The sequence below is a fragment of the Sturnus vulgaris genome, chromosome 11, assembly GCF_052056855.1.
Source record: "Sturnus vulgaris isolate bStuVul1 chromosome 11, bStuVul1.hap1, whole genome shotgun sequence".
NCBI classification, from domain to species: Eukaryota; Metazoa; Chordata; class Aves; order Passeriformes; family Sturnidae; genus Sturnus; species Sturnus vulgaris.
Genome location: NC_142253.1, coordinates 17,017,465 through 17,030,928, shown reverse-complemented (window position 1 = coordinate 17,030,928; position 13,464 = coordinate 17,017,465). Strand labels below are relative to the sequence as shown.

Sequence of the window (13,464 nt, the reverse complement as noted above, 5' to 3'; positions counted from 1 at the left end):
GCACGAAGTTGAGTTTTTGCTGGGAAAAAAGCTGCTTGTTTCCTGGCCAGAGAAGTTGAAAGGATGTGTGTTAGTGTGATCCTGATGCCACAGGGTTCTTCCCCTCCCACCAGTCACAGGGCTGCCAGCAGCTCTTGGGACCAGGGCGCTCAGCCATGGGAGAGGGGTGGAAATCTCTGAAGAGTCCTTGTTCCCATGATGTCTGAGCTGTGCTCCTGCCCACAGCAGGTAGCTCTGGCCTCCCCTGTGCTGCATGTGATGGCCACATGCTCCTGCTCCAGCTGTGGATGGGATACTGGTGACTGGGAGATAGGTAGGATACCCTTATCCCTCTTTGGACAGGCATTTTGAGGGGGCAGAACCACTCCCTGTTTCAGGAAGAGACAAGGGTGGGTGCCAGGGAAGGCAGCACAGGTGTAACAAGTGGGGGCTCCATCTGCAGGGAGCACCAGGACTGAGCCAAAGGCAGTGCCAGTCCCATCCCTAGAGATACCATTCTCCTGCATCTAAACCCTTCTTGTTCCTTTCGGGGTCTGGATGTGCCCTCATGTCAGTTGGTGCTGCTCCTTCCCCAGTTCCCAGGCATCCTTTTGGGGACCTCCCCTCCCAAGGACAAACCACTGGATGCTTCTCTCTCACCAGCACATTTAACCCCCTTGCTGAGGCCGCCTGAAGGCCATTTGATGGGAGCAGAGGCTGCCAGTCCAGTGCAAATTGCTTGGCTCCATGTGCTGGGCCTGCAGGAATTCAGGGCTCCCTCAGACCTCAGCCTCCCACTGCTGTGCCCGTGAGCTGCACACTGCTGCAAGGGCAAGGAGACACTCAGCCCAGCGTGAGCTTAAAAAAATAGGCATTTTTATTCCAATGGAACTAGAGAATTACGACCCAGGAGAGGGGAGGATTACTCACATTTATCGATAGGCTGATTAGGTTACTGCCTAAATAGCTGTGCTGGAGCAGTGCATGTCCGCCTCAAGGAGAAGCAGCAAGGAGTGCGTGGTGCAGCGGAGACCTCAGTGTCCTTGGTGGCACGGGGACATCTGAGCAATGCGGGCTGGGGCGCTGTGCCTCGTCACCTAATCCTGCCGTGACGATTTACAGTTTCTCGGGAAGCAAAAGCTTGTAAGGTTTGCTTGGCTGCATGGCTGGTCAGGCGCTGAGCTCCATCCCTCCTGCATGGCCACGTTTGGGGATGGGTGTGTACCCCTCGTTTGTGACAGGGTCACAGTCCCCTGCTCCCAGCCATGACATGCTGATGGCGACCAGCATGTGCTGGGAGAGGATGGTGACATCGCCATTCCTGAGGACCCTGGCGTGAGCCAGGACAATGTCCCACTTGTCACAGGTATTCCTTGGCCTGAGGCGTCTGTGGCAGTGGTGTCAGGTTGGGCATCTCATGCGTGGGGACATGGCAGGTGCCCAGGCCTGGTGTCACAGGAGGGAGGGTGGGTGCCCAAATGAAGGGGTGTTTGTCCAGCATGCTGGGTTCATCAGCGTTACCCTTGTGCTAACAAGGCCATTGCCAGTGGATTATACAAGGCGCTCTTGCTGGGCACCAGTGTGCCTGTGGCCCAGAATGCACCAAGAGCCCATGGCTGAAGCAGTTGTGGGTGATGTCAATCACTCCCATGGGTCGTGGTCAAGCCAGGAACTCAGGATGCCCAATAATCCTGTTGTAGCAGCGATGGGGGAGACCAGCTCTTGGGACATATCAGCTCTGCTCCCAGCTCTCTCCCACTAGGACACAATGGGGGTATCAGAAAAGACAGAGCTGATGGACTCTGAGTCCGACTTGAGCTGCAGGACCTTGGGATGCTTGGGGTCAGGGAAGTCCTCGCCGAGGGCCAGGCGGATCTTGCCATTCTGTGTCTCCCTGATGGGCTCAAGGAACACAACGTGTTTGTTGGCGCTGGCCTTGCGGTTTGGCCCGTCGGTGGCAGGGGGAGTGGCGCTGAGGATGGAGGACTGGGCACTGCACTCCTGCGGGGGGCTCAGCGGGGCTGGCTTCTTGCAGCAGCCCAGGCAGCGGCACGGTGTGAGGTACAAGTAGATGATCACCAGCACCAGGCTCACAATGCAGCCCAGCAGGGTCGTGAGGCCAGTGCTGAAGGTCTCCCCAGCTGCCTTGGGGTAAAGGACGGTCATGTTGAACTCACACATCCTGCTGAAGTTGTAGGGGCTGTTCATGGCCAAGCCTACATAGACCCCTGAGAGCCAGGGCTTGGCTACAGCGATCCTCAGGCTGCCATTGCCATAGACCTCCAGGGAGCGATTGCTGTTCCCTGGGTGTTTGATGGGCTCGTGCTGAGGGGTGATCCACATGTAGGTAGTGGCTGTGTGCGGCAGGCTGGTGTTACTGGTGTTACAGGTGAGCAGGATGGGCTGGCCCACTGTCACCTCCAAGTGTGAGAGGTGCACATCTTCAGCGCTTGCCGAGCAGTTCTCAAACATGTGGCTGTGTTTGAGGAACTTGATCAGGGACCGGGGCACGTTGTCAGATACCTTACAGGTGTGTTCCTCAGAAAAATCTTTCACTGAGCTGAAACCTCGCTGATTCCAGCGCTGAAGCATCAGGTAGAGAGGGCAGCTGCACCTGATGGGGTTGTTGTGCAGGTACAGGCCATTGCCGATATTTTCGGGCAGAGCTGCCAGCACCTCCACGGGGACGCTGCTCAGGTTATTGGAGGAGAGGTCCAGCGTGCGGAGGTTGTAGATTCCCAGCCCCTGCACCGCATGGAAGGGGAAGGTGGTCAGGTTGTTCCAGCTCAGGTAGACTTTCCGCAGACCACTCAGCTTGGCAAAAGCATTTTCATCCACCCGCGTGATGCGGTTGTTGTAGAGCAGCAACTCCTCCAGGCTGAGCAGCGCCTCGAAGTAGTGCCTTTCCACGGCGTGCAGGTGGTTGGAGGACATGTCCAGGTGCCGCAGGAAGGAGGCATTGTGGAAAGCCCGTGGAGAAAGGTCCCGAATCTGGTTGTGGCTGATGTGAAGGGCCTCGAGGTGCGGTAGGGCGGCCAGCCAGCGATCGTGGAGATGGGTGAGGGCATTGTGGCTGAGGTCTAGCGTGGTGGTAGTGGGCGGCAGTGCCTGGGGCACCCGCTGCAGCATCTGCCGGCTGCAGCTCAGCAGGTCGGAGGTGCAGATGCAGGCGGCAGGGCAGCGGTGGGGCTGCGGGGAGGCTCGAGGGGCGCTCAGCTGGAGCAGCAACAGGAACAGCTTTGCCACCCGCGGCCAGACCGGGTCCCCGGTCACCGGTGAGGACATTGTGGCTGGCAGGAGCCTCTGTACAGCCCAGCGGCACAGCCAGGCTCGATGAGACGCGAGAAAAAAATCTGCCGCCGTCTCTCGTCTTTCCCCCAGCGCTGGCTTGGCTCTACCAAGCATCCACAGACGCCCTTTTGCACCCCGCGAAAGAGGATCCCGATTCCAGCCGTGGGGCTTGAAAAGACATAAAGGGCGGCATCGCCCTGCCCGGCTCACCCGAGGCTGCCTCGTACCTGTGCTCCGGCCGGCCGGGGGCTGCCGGGGATCGGCTGGGCGCCGGCGATCAGCATCAGGGGGCTGAGGAGCTCGGGCGCTCCGGGGCTGTGTGCCGGGCTGGGCGGGCGCCTCGCTGCCTCCTGGAGCTTCTCATCCCTGGAATGCCAAGTTTCTCAGGGCTCGGCGCCGCCGGGGCACATCCGCACGCTGCGACCTCCGGGGAGCCTGGTCCGGCTCCTTCCTGGGCAGCATCTCCGGGAGCCGGGCGCGCTCCAGGAGCGCGGTCCCGCTCCTGCCCCTATTTACGGGCGGGCGGTGCGCGGCAAGGGGGCCGGGCGGGATCCCATTGGCCCCGGCGCGGGGAGTGGTGGCCGCGGCGATGGTCCTGGCCCGGTCCCTGTCCCCGTCCTTGGCCGTGGCCTTCCCTGCGAGTGGGCAGAGCGATGCGCAGCCCCAGCACCGACCCTGCGTAGTCGCTCGTCCCCAGGGGAGCTGAGGACCACTTCGGCCGTACCGGTGTGCAGCCGCCGGAGAGCCGCGACAGGCTGTAATCCATAAAGCGGCTGCTCTGCCACTGCTCAGCCTCTGGCAGAATGCTGGAATAAACCCGTCACCTCTGGGAACCTCTCGTGTCACATCGTGCATCCAGGCTGGCAGTGGGGATGGCGTTCATCCCCCGGTGCTGCTTCTCTCCCGCCGCTGTCCTTCCCGCTGCCCTAATTTTCAGCACCCCGCGAGCTGAGGACCCCCCAGCACCCCTGGCCCTGCAGTGAGCAGTGGGGCTGAGCCCGGTGGGGTCCCCACGGCAGAGGGGGTGCCGTGGGCTGCTGGCGGGGGAAGGAGTGGCCAAAGGGTGAAGGACACTCAGGAATGTCATTATCCAGAGCTCAGGCGGTTTAGTGGGAAGAAGAGAGCTGGGGAATTGGTTTCCATTAGGGCAGCAAAAAGCTAATTTGGCGGCTGCAGCTGCTGCAAGTCAAGGGGCTGTTAACCCCCTGTGCCCCGGCTCAGCCTGTGCTGACTGCCTACTCCCTTGCCCTTCCTGCCGCTGGGGCCGTTCTGCTTGCCCCTGGGCTGGCCACGGAGGCAACTCTGCTCCTTGCCGGGGGCTGTTACCAAGCCACGGCACTGGTGCCCAAGGGAGACACTCATTAAGGCAACCTTCATCCATCCTGGCTGTGCCCACTGAATCCAGGCAGGGCCATGACTTCTTCCTTCCTTTTGGGGGGACCCACTTGCCCTAAGAACACCCTGAGCTGTCCTGTTGGTGCAGCAGGGTGCCAGTCCCTGGTGTGAGGCTCTGTAGAGCATCTCCCTTGAGGTGCTGTGACCAAGGGCAGCGTTGGATGCTTCAGCCACCCTGCAGCAACCCAGGCTCAGGCACTGGCCCGAGGGCTGCAGCCTCAGCAAGTTCTGAAGCACCACATCGATCCCCGGAGCCTCTGAGTCGGGGTGGCAGACGAGGAGGAGGATGACTGCTGCTCTTTGACTGCATTTAAGCACGTTCCCCTGGACTGGGGTGACACCAGCTGTGGATGCTGGCGTGGGAGCACAGGGTGGGGTGTCTGCTCTCTGAGGTCTGTGTCCCTTGGCAGGACGGAGCGTGCGACCGCGGTGCTGCTGGCAGATCCCTGCTTCCAGCTGCGCTCCATCCAGTACCTGCTGGGCCACGCTGAGCCCTCAGCCCTGGCAGCAGCTGCCCCGGCCACGGACAAGCGCCACTTCTCCCTGCACACCTGTAAGTGTTGGCCCTGCACTGGGAGCTGGGCTGTGCCAGTACCCACCCACAGCTAGGGAGGGAGGAATGGGGCTGCTGGTGTCCGTGTCCCCTGCAACGTCCAAGCCCTTTTAGTCCTGAGGACACGTGTCTGTGCCCCCCTCCACCACCCCAGCAGTAGCTCTTTGGATGGGGATGGATGTATCCAGTGCCAGCCAGTAGTTCTACCCTGCCCTGTGCCCATTGCTCCCTGTCCTGGCTGGTCCTTACGGGCAGCTGCAGCACCTGTGCACCACTCAGCACCCTCAGGACAGCCTGAGGGTGCCATCCACCCCACACATGCCCAGTTTGCCCCTCCAGACACAGAATACATCAATGCTGAGGAGCTGGCAAAGGTGGAAAAGATGCTGAACCATCTGAGTGAGGAGTCCAAGCAGGCAGCTGCTACCACACTGGTGAGTCCTCCCCCTGCCCAGCCCTGTCCCAGTCCTTGACAGCAGGCCTGGGACACAGGACTTTGGATGCCATCACTAACTGCTTGGTGACCCCCACAGCCCACCAGCGAGGAAGACCTGTGCCCCATCTGCTACGCACACCCCATCTCAGCCATCTTCAGGCCCTGCTCCCACAAGTCATGCAAGTGAGTAGCTCCCATGTCTGACCTCCACTAGGATGACTGCCAGCCCCTGGCCCTGCCTTGTGCCCTGTGGGTGGGGACTGATGCTCTTTCCTTCTCTGTCCCAGAGCCTGCATCAACCAGCACCTGATGAACAACAAGGACTGCTTCTTCTGTAAGGCCACCATCACAGGGGTGGACGACTTCACCAAGCCAGCCAGCTCATAGAGCCCAGCCCACCACGGGCTCCCCCTGCTGAGTGGAGCAGCCCCCCCAGCTCATACTGGCTTCTCCCCCAAACGTTTGCCCAGCTCAGGGCTGTGAGACCCTCACCCAGAGGGTCAGGAGCCAGCAAGAGGCAGCAGCGTGAGAGGGGAGGGCTGCAGGGTGGGAGAGGCTGGTGCCCAGCAGCCTCTCTGCTCCGTGGGCTGTTCTCAGGGAGGGGAGCCCAAGGCCTCTGTGGTAGCACTGGGAATACACGGCAGCCCCGGGGCCAGGGCAGGGGGGCCGAGCTGGGCGTTCGGGCTGTTAACTTGCCCCTGGCTGGGGGCTGACTTCATGAAAAGCAGCATTAAATTATTCTTCCTTATGTGGTGCCCTGAAAGATGGGAAGGGGAAACCACCCAGTGTTGGGGCTGCACTCAGGTGATGCTTAACAGTAAATGTAAATATAAATATTTAATCCAAGGAGAGCTGGGAGTGCAGAGCCTGCTGGGGGCTGCTACATGATGATGCGTGGCTCTGGTACAGACTCTGCGATGGATTTGTGTGGCAGCACGTTGGCCCCGTTGAGGTAGAGCTCGTCGTTGACGATGACGTCCTCGCCCAGCACAGTCACGTTCTCCATGCGCACCTGCCCCAGAGAGGCCCTGTCACATCCCTGTGCTCAGGGCCCAGTGCCAGGCTCCTGCTCCTGCCTGCAGGGACCACAGCCCTGCAGCGACAGCCCGAGAAGGTGGGAGGGCAAGACCCGAGTCTCGATGCCCTGCAGGGGCGCCCATGTCCTCACCCACTGCCCTACGGAGCAGCTCCAGCCCACGATGCAGGACTCCAGCCAGGAATGGGAGCGGATGCGGGCCCCTTCCAGCACAGTGCAGCGCTTGATGCGCACCCCATCCTCCACCACCACGCCGGCCCCGATTGTCACGTTGGGGCCGATGACACAGTTTGCCCCAATCTTGGCACTGGGGTCCTGGAAGGAAGAGGGCCCATGTCAGGATCGGGAGGGCACACAGCTCTTGTCATAGCCCATGCCATTTGGCCAGCCAGGGAAACGGAGGGCACAGCTTGAGGATGGCAGCAAGGACAGCAGTGGGACAATGCAAAGAGCTCATGACATGCTGAGGGCTGGTGTGCTGGGGGCTGGCACTTACCACCAGCACATTCCCTACGACACCGGGCCCCGAGTGCAGCTTCTCAGGGTGCTGAGCCCGCAGCGCCTGCAGGTACATGCACATGCCCGTAAGGAAGTCCTTTGGCTGCCCAATATCCATCCAGAAGCCTGTGGGGACAGAGCCACAGTGACAGCCCCCAGCATGAGGGTGGAAGTTCAGGCAAGACCCCCGATGCTGCCTGCATTGTGCACAGGGCCTTACCCTGTAGCTCCATGGCATAGAGCTGCCCATCCTGTGCCATGGCTGGGAAGATCTCCTTCTCGATGGAGGTGGGGCGCAGCTGCGAGGACAGGGCACAGGGTTGAGCAGGGTGCACAGCCCCTCAGCCTGGCCCAGCCTGGCAGCCCGGCTTGTACCTGGATGCGTTGCAAGATGCCAGGGTTAAATATGTAGAGCCCAGCGTTGATCTTGTTGGACACAAAGACGCGCGGCTTCTCCACGAAGCGGCAGATGCGGCCGGTGTCAGCCTCGCACACCACCACGCCGTACTTGGCCGGCTCCTCCACGCGGGTCACGACCAGAGAGCCCTCGCCGCCGTGCTGCCGGTGGAAACGGGCCAGCGCCGCGAAGGGGAACTCGCAGATCACGTCGCTGTTGAGGACAAAGAAGGGCTCCCCGTCCTCGGCCAGCAGGTCCCGCGCCAGAGCCAGAGGCCCCGCTGCGCGGCCGTGAGTGACGCCGCAGGGACGTGGTGAGCCCGGCGCCCCAGTCCTGCTGGCCCCTCCTCTGCTGCTCCCAGCATCCCTCCCAAGTCCCCAGTCCCTCTGGATCCTCACCCGTCCCGCTGTCCCTGGTCCTGCCCATGTCCATCCTGGCATATCCTTCCCGGTTCCCCTGCTTCTCCCGTCCCTACCTATGTGTAGCCATGCTGCTGCCTGTGGTGTTCCACTCCCGGTGTCCCCCAGGCCTACCCATCCGTACCCACCCTAATGCCCATGGCGTCCGTAGCCGTGCCGTGTCCATCCCAGTGTATCCCCCAGCACCCAGCCTGCTGTCCCTGGACTTCCTCCATCCCGCCTGCGCCCATCCTCCAGCCCCAAGCCCCTGCCCGAATCCTACCTGTGCCTAGCGGCTCCTTCTCGTGGGACATGGAAATGCGGATGCCGAGCTGCGGGCACAGGGTGAGCGGCGGGACAGGCCGGGTGAAGGGGGAGAGGTGGGGGGAGGCGGAAGGGCCCTTACCCGTTGTTCCTGCTCCCGCATGGCGGCCTCCAGCGCGTCCGACATGTAGCTCACCGCCAGCACCACATGGCTGACGCCCGCCTGCGGGAGCGCGGGTCAGCCGGCGGCGGGGCGGCCCCCGCGCCCCCAGCGCCCCGCGCCCCCACCTGCCGGAGAGCCTCCAGCTGGTGGAGCAGCACCGCCTTGTTGCAGAACTCCACCAGCGGCTTCGGCCGGCTCAGGGTCAGCGGCCGCAGCCGCGTCCCGAAGCCGCCAACCAGGATCAGCGCCCGCATCCCGCGTCTCACGCAGCGCCCGCACCGACACGTCAGCGCGGGGCGCGCCAGGCGCGTCACTGCCAGGCGCGGCACCGCCCCGTCCGTTCGAGCCCTGCCTCCAGCCCCCGACACACCGCCCCCTCCGGGAACACCGCCCCGCCCGCCCGGGCCCTGCCTCCCGCCCCCGACACACCGCCCCCTCCGGGAACACCGCCCCGTCCGCCCGGGCCTTGCCTCCCGCCCAGGTCCTACCGCCCTCCCGGGTGTCAGTGCCCGCCCCGCATACTCCCTTGTCCAACCGGGTCTTAAGGTCCGCCCGGGTCCCGCCGCCGTATGGCCAGGTCGTTACTGCAGCCCGCACACCCTGCCTAGGGCCGGGGCTCCCTCGGGACGCAGCAGCCACAGGGCGACCCCGATGAGAAGAGAGCAGCGGCCACAGCCGCACCGGGCACTTGCCCCCCAGTCCTGTCCCCAAGGCTCATATGGTGGGAGAGGCAGGCACGGCACACCGCGGACAAAAACAGATCCTTTAATGGTTTTTGGTTCTCAGTGAAGCACAAACAGGGTGGTTATTCATGTAAAAACAAACGGGGCCAAGGCTATGTACAAGCTGTGGAGTCCCACCGCGGTGGTCCGAAGAGGGGAGGTGGCTCCCACCGAGCACCGGCAGCGTGGCCCCTCAGTCACGGCCCAGTGAGGTGGGGAAGGGAAGGAATGAGCGCGGGGGGACAGCAAGGGGCTCTCCTAGAGGTGCGGCCTGACCCGCCCTAGCACAGCCCGCGGAGACAAGGACATGCAGAGGTGGGCAGCGATGGGCCACGCTGTGGCAGGGCCAGGGAATAATACGGCTGTTGTGGGTACCTACACCCCAGCACTCGCCCAGCCTCGCTGCCTCCTGCAAACCTGCTCCCTGAAAATTCTGCGAGTCCTGGCAAGGTAGGGACCCACAGAAGCAATGAAGTAACCCGGTGCAGGGCAGCATGCCATGGATAAAGGTCCTTGTCCAGTGGGTGGGAGGGGAGTAGTGGCTTGGGCAAGCTTTGAGGAGCTGGGAGACAGGCAGAGAAAGGGGGCAGCTCTCCTGTCCCCTTCCACACCAGTGCCACAGACCTGTGCCTGCTGTGGCAGCCGTGCTTTCTGAGCGGCCTCTGCGCACATGGAGTCGGCACACATGCGACATGCGAGTATTCCCCAAAGGAGCTTTCCTGAAGTAATTTTAAAAAAACCCAACCCTGGCCTTGTGGGTACACAGGGTAATGGTAACGCCGTGGAATAAGTCAGTGAGAGCAGAAGGGAGTAGCCAGGGCCTCAGCACAGAAACAGGAGCTGAGGTGGAGGCAGGGTTCAGTCTGGTACCACCAGGCCACAGTATCAAATGTTAATTCCTCATCAAAGGAGGCTAGGGGACATTGATTTTGGGAGACACTGACTCTGTGAAGCAAAGCTGAACAGTCAGGCAGTGGTACTGAACAGTCAAGACAGTGGCACTCACTGCTCAGCTAGGCAACCCCTCACCTGGCCCCTGGAGACCCTCAGGGAGGAGACAGGGATCAGCCCTAAGCCTCAACCTCCCCTTCCACCACCCCCAGACCTGTTGGAAGAGCAGGGCCTGGGGGCAGAGGGTCCCCAGGGGAAGAGGGCAGCTTTGTGCTGGAGGGATAGAATCTGTACTTTACAGGAGGGGAAGGGTTGAAATGGTCCGAAAAGCCCCACTGCACAGCTGGGGTCATGTTAACTGCTACAGATACTATTGCTAGCCCACGAGCTGAGTGCTTGCAAGTCAATGGTCCAGGGCAGAGCCACTCCTGCAGAGCCCTGTGCCTGCCCATGCCATGGCATCAGGGAGTGAGCAGACTCCTGGCTCGAGCACAGCTCCACGTGTGTGGCATTTCCTCCAGGCCACAGCTCCGCCAGGGATTGCATTTGGTCATTTCATTTCCGTGTTTGGGGTGGCTACTCACAGTGCCCAAACATCAGAAAAAGGCAGCATCAAAAGCAAAGCCCCATCAGCAAAACCCAGAGCAGAGCCAGTGACACCGAACACAGGGACCAGCACCTGACTTCTCACCAGTGGCCCCACAGACGCTGCCAACCATCAGGCGAGCGCCCTTTCCAAATAACTCAGGAGAAATTCAAAGGGGAAGCTCCTGAGGCAGGAGGCTCCTCACACCAGAGCTTCCAGCCTGGTCAGGAGCCCTGGGCTCTCCTGCTTTCTCTTCCCTATGTCCAGGTCCTCCCTCCAGAACGCACATGTGATGAGCGAAGAACCGGAACACCTGACACCCAGCAGGCATCTACACAGCCTCCTCCAGGAGGCAGAGCAAGTGTGGTCAGAACCATCTGGTCAGCATGAGGAGTTCTTCCATCCTGCCTCACCTCAGCTCTTCTATCCAAGTACATTTAAAAAACAATGGAGCAGTACAGTTGTTTAAAACCAAATTTGTCTGTGTTTTTCCTGTGGTAGTGGGTGGTCTTGTTTGCTCCTGCCACCAGGACAAAAATAAGAGGCCACAGCCCAGGGCTACTGGTTTTCCTCACGCATCTGTTCCATGATGTTGATGAGGCTTTCCAGCCCGAACACGTAGCCCATGTCGGGTCCGTCGTGCACGGTGGGGTCGTCGCGGAAGCCTTTGAACGTGCTGTGTGCAAAGTCAATCATGCGCACGTCCACCTTGGGCTGGGCCGAGGAGCCGGGCTCCGAGCTGCCGCCGTCCTGGAGGCTCTCCGGGACTGAGCCGTCCACCCGCTTCAGGCGCGCCTCCGGCCGGCGCTCCACCAGCATCCCCGCCCGGCTGTCCTTCCCGTCGTAGATGATGAGCAGAGAGCTGGAGTAGAAGCGGTAGGAGGCCTGTCTCTCCAAAACCGCCTTCAGGCTGCGCAGTTTGGCGAGGACAGGCTCAAAGAGGTCCTTGCGCAGCTCAATGCCGTTGTGGAGATACTGGTAGAGGGCATTGCGGAAGCCTTCGATGGAAAGGCCGCGCCCATAGTATTTATTCCTGCATAAGTAATGCCCTGTGTCCAGCTGATAGACCTGGAACACCAAAGGAAATGCACATCAAGTGGGAGCAACAGGCTAAGGTCATGCAGAGCCCTAAGTGGTCCTGCACTGACAGGGCAGGGGGAAGTCATCCTATCCCCATTATGATTGAGTGGGAGCAAGACACAGCTCTGCCAGTTCTCTGAATCCCAGAGCAGCTCATGGGTGCAGCCCAGGGGCATACTAATCCTCTTTTCAGGACACTCAAAAGGGGCTCATCAGTTCCACTGCCCCAAAAGGCACGACACAACTGACCCCAAGAGTTAAAAAGCCAAGTCTTACAGCAACTCAGACAATCCTCTGGCAGCAGGAGCTGCCGACACCTATTGCCATTACGTGGCAAGCGATTAATAAGGAGTCCTCATTACTTCAGAGTCTGTGGGCAGAGATCTGAGTTACAAGATCTGGTTCCTTTGGCAGGTGGGGAAAGGAGCAATTACTGCACAGCAGCAAACCCTTGTGCACAGGGCCCAGGCACAGCAGAGCAACTTTTAAACAATTAGTGCAGTACAAAAGGAAATCTCAGACACCCCCATTCCCAGGCACTGTGATTCTGGCTAAACACTAAGCCACAAAAACAATTTTATTAGAATTCCCATAATGGTCGGTGAACAAAAGAGCTCTGGACAAAGCAGGCCATCTCAGGAGAAGCAGGTTCCTTTGTTTTAGGCTTAGAAATCAAGACAAGAATAGCATGAATGCTGGTGTACCTACCTGCAGTGGGAGGTTCAAATTCAGTGCTCAGCAGGAAACACTAACTGGGAGGCTTAATGGAGCAGTGAAAAGGAAGGAGCTGCATCTGCAGCCTGGGGGATCCCTACCTGCATCCCACACACGCGCACACCCAAGGTGGCAGAAGTGCTCTGTTCACACTTCTTCATCTGCCGAGCAGCCTTCTCCTCAGAGGCATCATCTCCGTGCTGTCTGGTCCCCATCTTCAGATCAAGCACGCAGGGAAGCTTGAAGTGATGCACCACATTCTCCAGCAACAGGAACTCTGGGATATGTGTCAAGGAGAGCTCACCCACCAGAGACACCCCAAGGCCACCACAGACAGGGACACGGGCCAGAAGGAGATAGGGCTGGGCAACAAACAAATAGGAACCAAAGAACAGACAAGACAAACACCTTGGTGAGTTGAAGAAAAGGACAAAACCCAAACAGTGGGCCCAGGCTTTCACAGCTGGTAGAAGGAAACAGCCTAGAAAGTGGAACAGCCAACAGCAGGAAAGTCACATGCAGTTGTACTGGAAATTCAGAGGGAAAATTGAAAAGCAAAACACTGGGTGTCAGGAAGGACATAGTATGCCAGTAGGAATTGCTGATCCATTAAGAGAGAGCTTAAAGTCTAATCAAATTAGCCATTTGACCACATGGATAAACAATACAAAGTCCACAGACTGAAAACTCAAGGGTCAAATAATGGCAAGGTTGGCTTGTCCAGAACAGCAGCACTGCCCAACACACAGGGGGGAACTGAGGAGGTGACAAAGCCCGGAAACAGAACCGTAACAGGAGATTTCTGTCACCAGCACACAATGGGCAAGCCCCTGCACAGGGGCACAGCACTGAGAACACACCCCAGGAACTCTGTACAGCAACTTGTTCCAAAAGGGGGGAAAAAATCACCCCAAAAGTTTGCCCTAAGGGTTCCCACAGGGCACAGATCAACATATAAACACCGAAATGGCAATCCAGAGTACAACTGGATTAAATGTGCAAGAAAGAAACTGTGTTTGGTTTAGAAAGAGGAACTTCATAAAAATAAGGAAGTGTGCTTA

General features: G+C 59.9%; 4 protein-coding genes across 8 annotated transcripts in view; 1 reads left to right on the top strand and 3 right to left on the bottom strand.

The window, feature by feature from the left end:
* RNF123 (ring finger protein 123) overlaps positions 1-6,402 on the top strand; it is a 47,589-nt gene extending 41,187 nt beyond the window's left edge. For both annotated transcript variants that reach the window (XM_014869729.2, XM_088171650.1), the window contains exons 36-39: positions 5,076-5,218; positions 5,558-5,652; positions 5,752-5,837; positions 5,942-6,402. In XM_014869729.2, the coding sequence (XP_014725215.1) occupies positions 5,076-5,218; positions 5,558-5,652; positions 5,752-5,837; positions 5,942-6,041 (424 nt within the window). In that variant the 3' untranslated portion in view covers positions 6,042-6,402. The remainder of the gene's footprint in view (positions 1-5,075; positions 5,219-5,557; positions 5,653-5,751; positions 5,838-5,941) is intronic.
* AMIGO3 (adhesion molecule with Ig like domain 3) lies at positions 834-3,747 on the bottom strand. The gene has a single exon (XM_014869731.2). It carries the CDS (start codon positions 3,382-3,384, stop codon positions 1,738-1,740), a length of 1,647 nt encoding a protein of 548 aa, XP_014725217.1. The 5' UTR covers positions 3,385-3,747; the 3' UTR covers positions 834-1,737.
* Positions 6,403-6,476: 74 nt separating the features above from the next.
* GMPPB (GDP-mannose pyrophosphorylase B) lies at positions 6,477-8,775 on the bottom strand. The gene is made up of 8 exons (XM_014869728.2): positions 8,536-8,775; positions 8,390-8,470; positions 8,267-8,315; positions 7,564-7,865; positions 7,409-7,487; positions 7,187-7,314; positions 6,823-7,005; positions 6,477-6,666 (listed from the first exon to the last, which is right to left on the bottom strand). The coding sequence occupies exons 1-8, from the start codon at positions 8,662-8,664 to the stop codon at positions 6,535-6,537; spliced, it is 1,083 nt and encodes a 360-aa protein (XP_014725214.1). The 5' UTR covers positions 8,665-8,775; the 3' UTR covers positions 6,477-6,534.
* Positions 8,776-9,159: 384 nt separating this feature from the next.
* The window catches only part of IP6K1 (inositol hexakisphosphate kinase 1), a 36,546-nt gene continuing 32,241 nt past the window's right edge, over positions 9,160-13,464 (bottom strand). For all 4 annotated transcript variants that reach the window (XM_014869722.2, XM_014869727.2, XM_088171647.1 and 1 more), the window contains 2 exons: positions 12,505-12,680; positions 9,160-11,677 (listed from right to left, as the gene is read on the bottom strand). In XM_014869722.2, coding sequence (XP_014725208.1) covers positions 11,168-11,677; positions 12,505-12,680 — 686 coding nt within the window. In that variant the 3' untranslated portion in view covers positions 9,160-11,167. The remainder of the gene's footprint in view (positions 11,678-12,504; positions 12,681-13,464) is intronic.